The sequence below is a fragment of the Salmo salar genome, chromosome ssa01, assembly GCF_905237065.1.
Source record: "Salmo salar chromosome ssa01, Ssal_v3.1, whole genome shotgun sequence".
Classification (NCBI taxonomy): domain Eukaryota; kingdom Metazoa; phylum Chordata; class Actinopteri; order Salmoniformes; family Salmonidae; genus Salmo; species Salmo salar.
In genome coordinates, this window is record NC_059442.1 from 19,870,039 (window position 1) to 19,879,248 (window position 9,210).

The 9,210-nt window shown below is 42.9% G+C and overlaps 1 protein-coding gene across 1 annotated transcript; it reads right to left on the reverse strand.

Annotated features, from left to right (window-relative positions):
* Positions 1 to 3,076: 3,076 nt before the first annotated feature.
* Positions 3,077 to 8,905, reverse strand: zgc:113142 (D-beta-hydroxybutyrate dehydrogenase, mitochondrial). The gene is made up of 4 exons (XM_014143400.2): positions 8,455 to 8,905; positions 4,987 to 5,139; positions 4,727 to 4,860; positions 3,077 to 4,241 (listed from the first exon to the last, which is right to left on the reverse strand). The coding sequence occupies exons 1-4, from the start codon at positions 8,813 to 8,815 to the stop codon at positions 3,873 to 3,875; spliced, it is 1,017 nt and encodes a 338-aa protein (XP_013998875.2). The 5' UTR covers positions 8,816 to 8,905; the 3' UTR covers positions 3,077 to 3,872.
* Between the last annotated feature and the right edge of the window lie 305 nt (positions 8,906 to 9,210).

A 9,210-nucleotide genomic window follows, 5' to 3' on the forward strand; every position in this document is an offset into this window, starting at 1 on the left:
TTAAAATAAATATATATTATTTTGAAAGAATATCTGTCAAACAATTTGCATACAGGGAGGGACCAGGATATCTGGTCGCAATGCGGACACAGTGGACAAATAAGAGACACATTTTAGTACCATGTGTAGACGCAATGACTACAATGTGGACACAATCAGAATATGGATGGATGTTAGCACCAGGTACAAACAAGGCTTTAGATGCAGTGGAGGAAGAAAAGCTAAAAAAGTGGCATCCATAAAACAGTTGTACAACATTAGCCGTATAATTGGAATGAATGCACAATAATGAAGTGACTGCTGGTAGGACAATGTCCACAGTATTTGTGTCACAGACACCACCTGTAATGCCCCTCCCTAAACCTCTACTAAACCCTAATGATGATACACTAACTTTTTCCAACCATGTAGACAGTACCCATAGGAAAAAATGCTGGAAATATTCCTTGCTAATATGGTATTTCGGACGAATACAGATTCTCATGCCATCTGCCTTTGAATAAAGCCTTCCAGAGGAAGCAGAGGGGAGAAAGTACAATGAGACAGTCAGTGATATAATATAGCCTATCGTATGCAGTGTAGATTTTATCACACTGCATACAGAAGGCACTAGAAACTATAGCTTCAACAATAGCAGTAACATTGAAGACGTTTTATACTGCAGTACAACTGTCTCTAAGATGACAGAAAATGCTCTCAGAGCAAGTGACAGAGTTCATCTAATATTTTCCTATGAGGACAACATCTGTCGATATGAAACCGTCATGGAGCCGAGCTGTGAGCAGCACTTGATGATCATCAACTGCTTAGGCCTTTATGAAACCATCAAGTTAATAAAGAGATTTTCAGGTACTTTTGTATACTTTTTAGTCAGTAGTTCTGAAAGTAGCGTTCTGAAAGTGGTTGCCGAAAATTGCTACTACGTCACAAACACTACCTGCTCATCGAACATCTCATTCCAAAATCATGGGCATTAATATGGAGTTGCTCCACTCTTCTGGGAAGGCTTTCCACTAGATGTTGGGACATTGCTGCGGGGACTTGCTTCCATTCAGCCACAAGGGCATTAGTGAGGTCAGGCACTGATGTTGGGCGATTAGGCCTGGCTCGCAGTTGGCGTTCCAATTCATCCCAAAGGTGAGGTCAGAGCTCTGTGCAGGCCAGTCAAGTTCTTCCACACTGATCTCGACAAATTATTTCTGTATGGACCTCGATATGTGCACGGGGGCAATGTCATGCTGAAACAGGAAAGGGCCTTCCCCAAACTGTTGCCAAAAAGTTGACAGCACAGAATCGACTAGAATGTCAATGTATGCTGTAGCGTTAAGATTTCCCTTCACTGGAACTAAGGTGCCTAGCCCAAACCATGAAAAACAGCCCCAGACCATTATTCCTCCTCCACCAAACTTTACAGTTGGCACTATGCATTGGGGCATGTAGCATTCTCCTAGCATCCGCCAAACCTAGATTAGTCCATCTGACTGCCAGATGGTGAAGCGTGATTCATCATTCCAGGGAACACGTTTCCATTGCTCCAGAGTCCAATGGCGGCAAGTTTTACACCACTCCAGCCACCGCTTGGCATTGCACATGGTGATCTTAGGCTTGTGGGCGGCTGCTCGGCCATGGAAACCTATTTCATGAAGCTCCTGACAAACAGTTATTGTGCTGACGTTGCCTCCAGAGGCAGTTTGGAACTCGATAGTGAGTGTTGTAGATGATTTGGAGCAATGGAAGCGTCAGTCCTCGCCGGTCCCGTTCTATGAGCTTGTGTGGCCTACCATTTTGCGGCTGAGCTGTTGATGCTCCTAAATGTCTCAACTTCACAATAACAGCACTTACAGTTGACCGGGTCAGCTCTAGCAGGGCAGACATTTTACAAACTGACTTGTTGGAAAGGTGGCCTCCTATGTATGTATGTATGTATGTATGTATGTATGTATGTATGTATGTATGTATGTATGTATGTATGTATGTATGTATGTATGTATGTAAATAAATTAAAAGTAAGCCCATTCTAATGCCAATGTTTGTCTATGGAGATTGCATGACTGTGTGATCGATTTTATACACCTGTCAGCAATGGATGTGGCTGAAATAGACGAATCCACTAAGTCTATGCCCCGTCGGTCATTTGTCAACAGTAGGGATTCTTCAATGAAGTGTTTGTTGTCATTTAATAACAATAGACGACTTGTTTACATGCACATTTTTTCACTTGAGAAATACTGCACCAAACATCTTAGTTATTAATAACAGATTTCATGAGTTTGGCAAGGCGCCAGCCAAACCGAAGCATAAGGAAGCATTTAGGGCCCCCTTGAGCACAAAGGGACATTTTTCAAACAACTCCCCAACACTCCATTTGCAAGAATTAGCTTAAAGATAAAGGGTCTTCACCATAAACTGCAGTTTCCTGCACCAAGAGAAAGGTAGTTAACACCAATAGAGGGGAAACTGTTACTATGCACATCCATTTTAAAGCCTATGGATTCTGTAGTGATAATGTACTTAGAATTGAGGTTGTATTCTTGACAAGTTTATTGCATAAAGCCTTGTGTTGTGTTTAAAGTATTATAGTAAAAAACGGAGAAAAACAAATACTGGTATAAAGAACATTGCATACAGCTTCTTGAATAAAACAACCACATACACTATATCTACAAAAGTCTGTGGACAACCCTTTCAAATAGTGGATTCGGCTATTTCATCCACACGCATCGCTGACAGGTGTTTAAAATTGATTACACAGCCATGATGTGGCTGAATGGAAGCAAGTCCCCGCAGCAAAGTTTCAACATATAGTTGCCAGAAGCCTCCACTTCCCAGAAGCACACAGCCATGATGTGGCTGAATGGAAGCAAGTCCCCGCAGCAAAGTTTCAACATCTAGTTGCCAGAAGCCTCCACTTCCCAGAAGAGTGGAGGCTATTATAGCAGCAAAGGGGGGACCAACTCCATATTAATGCCTATGATTTTGGAATGAGATGTTTGAAGAGCAGGTGTCCCCATACTTTTGGTCATGTAGTGTAGGTTCTGTATACTGTCGTGGAAATTCAGTACTGAGAGAGATTTGGTCATTTCTTCAAACAATCATCTTTATTAAATATCGATTAATTATTGCAATAATTAGGCTGGTCGACCCTCCACCCTTGAGTGTTGGACCAAGTAACCTAACCTTTACACAAATGCAGAGTACTATATATAGCTGACACTAACAATTCTCAGTCATGGTTGGTTCAACCCCCCTCATGCAGACCAAGGAGCATCAAACCATCCTGTCGTTATCTGCACATGGGTGTTGTCTTTACCCCACCCTGGCTTAGTTTCCCAGATGCAAGGATGATTTAGAGACAATGAGGTATTGTTCTAAACTCTTCCTGGCTATCTCTATCTCGGTTACACCCACCACATCTTGTCTATGTAATGCAGTCTTTAACTAAATTGTCAGCTCAAGCCATCTCTGGTGACCATATGCCCAGATTAGCTGCAGGAAACTAGAGTGGAGACCATAAAAACACAGACACTAACAGGACAGAAATATCCTCCTATTTGTTAAGTATCAATTGCTAACTATTAATATCAAACAAATCAGGTAAATATGTAATTTTGTGGTTATGAGTGAAGCAAGCAGCTGCAAGACACAGTAACATGCCATTGAATCCTCTTAGTTACGTCCCAAACATCTTCTATTCTTCCCTAATGTATTGTTGGTGGGAAGGAATGCATACACTTCCCAGAGAATTTGGGACACATGCAAGTGTGCAACACAAAATAAGTGAGAAGCGCGATATAAAAAATATTGTCACATTACAACATAACACAAAGCCATACACTTTTTCTACTGTCACTCCAGCATAATACAGATATTCTCTATTTGGAATAAAGCATTGCTTTTCTTTTGTTGTACATGGGACTGAGGTAGAAAACTGCATCAGTGACATATGTCGGCAGATAGGGAAAGGAATAGAAGAACAACATATCCAGCTTAGAGACCAACAGATATCTGCGTTTAGGTCTGTCCGCTGTGAGGGCGTCCACCATAGCGTCTATGACCAGGCTGCTGTCCTGGTTGCCAGTCATACATGTAGACATGTGGTAGTTATTGGCCAGGTCCACATACTGCCTGTTGAACATCTGTTGACGCTCCCTGTCCAGTTTCTCCCAGATGTCTGTCCCTGTTCTCCTCCTCCTCAGGATGCTGGTAGCAGGACCAAAGTTACCTGGCTGGATGATGCTCACCTGAGATCATCACCACAATGTTAAAGGGGCACTCTGAAGTTCAAACAATAAGCAGTCACACCGGCAGGGTTTTGGTGAAGACCTGAGGGATGGGGCTGGAGAAATGTAACCTTTCTCAAATTCATAAACAGAGCTATGGATGCAAGGATTGGTCATCCATGATATCAAAGTTATATATTTAACCATGTTTTAAAGCTATAGTGTTAGCTATAGCCAACAAAGAAGTAAAACAAGCTTATATTTTGGGTTCTGATGGGGTACCACAGTTGAACTAAGCTCATGAGGCATTTATACGTTATATTCTTCAAGAATTAATGGGTATACTGTATATCCTTAAATGTCCATAAATGGCTATAGCAATCACAGATTGACGTTCTATAGGGAATGTGTTGGTTACAATCAATGTAAAAAAAATCTACAGAGTATTAAAAGGACACACACACACACACACAGTAATTATTATGATTACCAAGAGTTGTCTTTACCTTTACTCCAAAACAGGCCATCTCTACCCGTAGGCAGTCTGCAAACGCCTCCAGTCCTCTCTTGGACATACTGTAGGCCCCCATGGTCAGACAGTTGAAGAACGCAAAGATGCTTGAGACGTACACCATCCGTCCTACGGAAATCAATGAACATTACACATTTTAGAACACTGTGGAGTAATATGAACATTGAATGTGATAAATGAAGAACTGTGATCACCATTATGAAATGGTGATGGTAAAATAATTATTAAACTTACCTTTTGAGGCACGAACCAATGGGAGGAAAGCTATGGAGGTCCTGATGCTGCCAAATAAGTTGACCTCAGCCATAATGCGATAATCATCAATGGTGTTCCACTCTGTCTCTGACCAGTCTACGATGCCAGCATTGTTCACAACTGCCCAAAGCCCTTCAAACAAAACAAATCAACTTACATTAACAATGTGTGTAAAACCTGTTAAATCAGTTTTGTCATAAGTGTCTCACGTTTCAGCCTGGCGTCAGAGCCATATGAAGCATACTATACATATTTCTGAGCACCTCCAAGATGATTTAAACTGTATATACAGTTTCTGGGGCGGCAGGTAGCCTAGTGGTTAGAGCGTTGGGCCAGTCACCGAAAGGTTGCTAGATCGAATCCCCGACTTGACAAGGTACAAACCTGTCGTTCTGCCCCTGAACAAGGCAGTTAAACCACTGTTCCTAGGCCGTCATTGTAAATAAGAATTTGTTCTTAATTAACTGACAAGCATAATTAAAAAGGTAAAATAAAAAATATATACTAATGGTCCAGTTACTTTAAACCTGACCAAATCCACATTGAGCTGTCATTCTTATTGAAAGCAAGTCTAAGAAGCGGTAGATATGCTCTGTGTGCGTTATTTCTATGCTTCCCTTTCTCAAGTTTCGTTTTTTGCGTCTTTTACCTTCAGTTTTCTACACCAGCTTAAAACAGCTGAAAGTACAATATTTTTTGTTATGGAAAAGGTATTTCGCAGTGGTTTAAAACGACTCTATTTTAGCAACCAGGAAATGGCGGAGTGATTTATGCATAGTACATCTTAAACATATCTGGAGCAGGCTGTAATATGGTTTACATACGCCCGCGGAGCGGAGCCGAGCGCGCGATTCACAGTGACTAGGCCTTCATCAAGGAGCCTAGGCCTTGTGCTGGAAAGTTTTTGCCATTAGCCTACATTTACTATTTGATTCATCTTAATCTATTAGCCTACATGGCTATATAGCAACAATATCATATTTAGAGTCAGCAAACTAGCTAAGTGTTTTGAGTTCCCACTACCTCAGGAGGTGAAATAATATTGCCTATAGGTGTCTGCAAATTCTCTGAAGAGCTCCCCAAAAAATCTGATAATTCTGGATAACTTTTGACAGGTTTCACATCACAATTTCAATCATGCATTCCCTGGATAGGTTTGATGACATAGCTACTCTTTGAATCATATATAGGCTACCATCTCCGTTGTCTTACTTGGCACTGGAAGAATTTTTTTTTAGAGCCCTTCAAAGTAACTGTCCATCAAAATAGTGATATTTTTACAGAACCACACAGAACCATCCACCATGACTGGATCAAGCGGCGTGCCCGGGTAGAGATGGACACCTGGTTGGTATTGGAGTGGATGGAGAGAAGAAACTGGACTTGGGGGCAAGTTACTGAACGTTATTGGAGCCTACCAGGGAAGAACGAGAGGCAGCCCCCCAAATTCTTTTTGGGGGGGCACACGGGTAGTTTGGCTGGGCCAGGGTTAGGCCCTGAGCAAACTCCCCGTGCTTATTGTGTCGAGCATGTGCCTGCTTCTCGCACTCTCTCTCCGGTAAGCCTCCACAGTCCAGTACGTCCTGTTCCTGCTCCTCGCACTAGCCCTGAGGTGCGTGCCTCCTAAGCCAGTCCCACGCACTTGGCCTTTAGTGCGCCTGCCCAGTCCAGTATGTCCTGTTGCTGCTCTTCGCACTAGCCATGTGGTGCGTGTTACGGTTCTGGCGCCTCCAAAGCCAGAACCGTCTAGAGCTTCCGACGACAGTGCCCCGTCTAGAGCTTCCGGCAGCAGTGCCCCGTCCAGTGCTTCTGGTGATGGCCCACAGTCCAGAACCGACAGAGACGGCCCACAGTCTGGAACCGCCAGAGTCGCCCGCCAGTCCGGCGCAGCCAGAGTCGCCCGCCAGTCCGGCGCAGCCAGAGTTGCCCCTCAGCCCAGAGCCTTCAGCGGTAGGCTACAGCTCCGAGCCTTCAGCAGGGGTGGACAGGTTAGAGTGGGGATTAAGCCCGGAGCCAAAGCCACCTCCATGGGGGGAGGTTTGGGAAGGGGGGGGGGTGTAGCACAGGAACCGTCGGTGACGGTGGTCACCCTCCATTCCCTCCCTTTATTTTGGGTTAATTTTGTGTTTTTTGTTTGAGGTGCATATGGGGTCTGCACCTTTGGGGGGGGGGTACTGTCACGTCCTGACCAGTAAGGGGGTTATTTGTTATTGTAGTTTGGTCAGGGCGTGGCAGGGGGTGTTTGTTTTATGTGTTTCGGGGTTTTTGATTTATGTTCTATGTTAGTATATTTCTATGTTTATTCTAGTGTGTCTATTTATATGTTTAGTTTATTGGGTTGACCTTCAATTGGAGGCAGCTGTTCCTCGTTGCCTCTAATTGAAGGTCCTATTTAGTAGGGGTGTTTTTTCCTGTGTTTTGTGGGTGGTTGTTTCCTGTTTTGTGTATGTTGCACCTGACGGGACTGTTTTCGGTCGTTTGTTGTTTGATTTTGAGTTCAATAAAAGTAATTATGAGCACATCACACGCCGTGTCTTGGTCCCCATTAGACGACCCACGTTACAAATAGTTACATTTGTCACATTTCTTTTTGTCCATACTATCGTCAGGCTCTAGCACCTCCCACAAAAATTATTTATCGCTGATTTATCATTATTGCTAAAAATAGGTAAACATATCGGGATATGGATTTTTGTCCGTGTCACCCAGCTCTACCCTAGCCCTAATTCCTGCAATCCAAAGGTTGCGAGTTTGAGTGACACCATAAATCCTCTAATTTGTATGATATTGTACGACCGCTATTCAATTCATAATGTTACCTAAAGAAATGTAATATAACATGCTAAATGGAGGTATGCACAAAATCCTACAAATTGCCCTGAGCCCAGGTTGCACATTTTATGTTTTAGTTGACAACAGGTGCTTTTGAGAAGGAAAAGGTTATCTCTTAGTGTTAATAACAGTCAATGCATCATTAATAAAGCCCTGGGGGAAAAAGGACTTGTGAAGAGCAGGAACATCAACCTCTGAATAGTCTTAGTCATGGGTCAGCAACAGGTGTCCCACAAGCCAAAAACAGCCCCCAATGAATTTCTTTTAAGTAAAAAAAAAAAAACGAGGCTAAAATCACCAGGAATTGAGCCAAAATGTGTTACATTTATGAAATCTGTTCCAAAGTATTCCCACAAAAAGAGACGTGATCGTGTATGACATGATTATTTAAAAAAATATATCTTATTGGGTTTAGTTGTGCTCAATTTGCAGTGTACAATTGGGCTATGTTCCGCCCCCTGACTATCCGCTCCGACAAAAATTGGCCCATGGCTGAATATAGTTGCCTACCCCTGCTTAGTCTTAAGAGTTTCTTTTGAGAAGGAAATTATATCAATTATTCCATTAACAGTCCGTAATTGTTATGTTAAGTAACCTACTTGTAACAGAACTCACCTTTCTCTGGCAGGTTAGATTGGACCACAGTCCTTGTCTGTGTCACATCTTCATCTTTAGTGACGTCTAGCTTGAGAATGTTCATGTTGCTGGAGCTCTCTCTGTGCAGAGTTTGGGCACCGTCTCCGTTGGGAAACAGACAACCGGCAAAGACCACAAACCCCTGAGCATCCAGCCTGCGGGCCAGATGATGACCGAATCCGCTGTCACAGCCCGTTATCAGTACCGCACGGCCCGCTCCTATCACCTCTTGGTTCCTGCCACGGCACGACAAGAGTATGAGGGCCAGGAAAAAGATCGCACAAACGGATGAGACAATGATTCTTCCAAAGGGGAAGGAAGTGAGGGCAGCGTTATCCATGCCAACGATGTATAGAAGTTATCCAATAATGCTTCCCATCATTGCAAAATTGTCAGCAACAGCGTCCATTCTCAACCAGGGGTGTAGGCTATTTATTCCTGAAAGACAACAAAGAAGTTTTTTGTGCAGACTGTTGGGATGTTCTCTATGCTTTAGGACAGGGGTGTCAAACAAGCAAACAAACATGCTTGTGTTTCTAGCTCCAACAGTGCAGTAATACCTAGCAATAAAAAACAATATACACATAATCCCCCAAAAATTCTGAAATATCAGAATGAGCAATGTCAGAGTCCAGATTATTTATATATATATAAAATATTATAATTAAGTTCTGTATAGACAGTATATGAATAGAAGGAAAGGCGGCCAAAGGAAGTGTTGGCTTTGAGGATGAC

Excerpts from the sequence above, each read along its gene's own strand:
- zgc:113142 (XM_014143400.2), bottom strand. The coding sequence starts at position 8,815 with ATGGATAACGCTGCCCTCACTTCCTTCCCCTTTGGAAGAATCATTGTC. Across the intron at positions 5,140-8,454 it reads ATCTAACCTGCCAGAGAAAG|GGCTTTGGGCAGTTGTGAAC; the intron begins GTGAGTTCTGTT and ends TTTTGTTTGAAG. Across the intron at positions 4,242-4,726 it reads TGGCCTGTTTTGGAGTAAAG|GTGAGCATCATCCAGCCAGG; the intron begins GTAAAGACAACT and ends TGATGATCTCAG.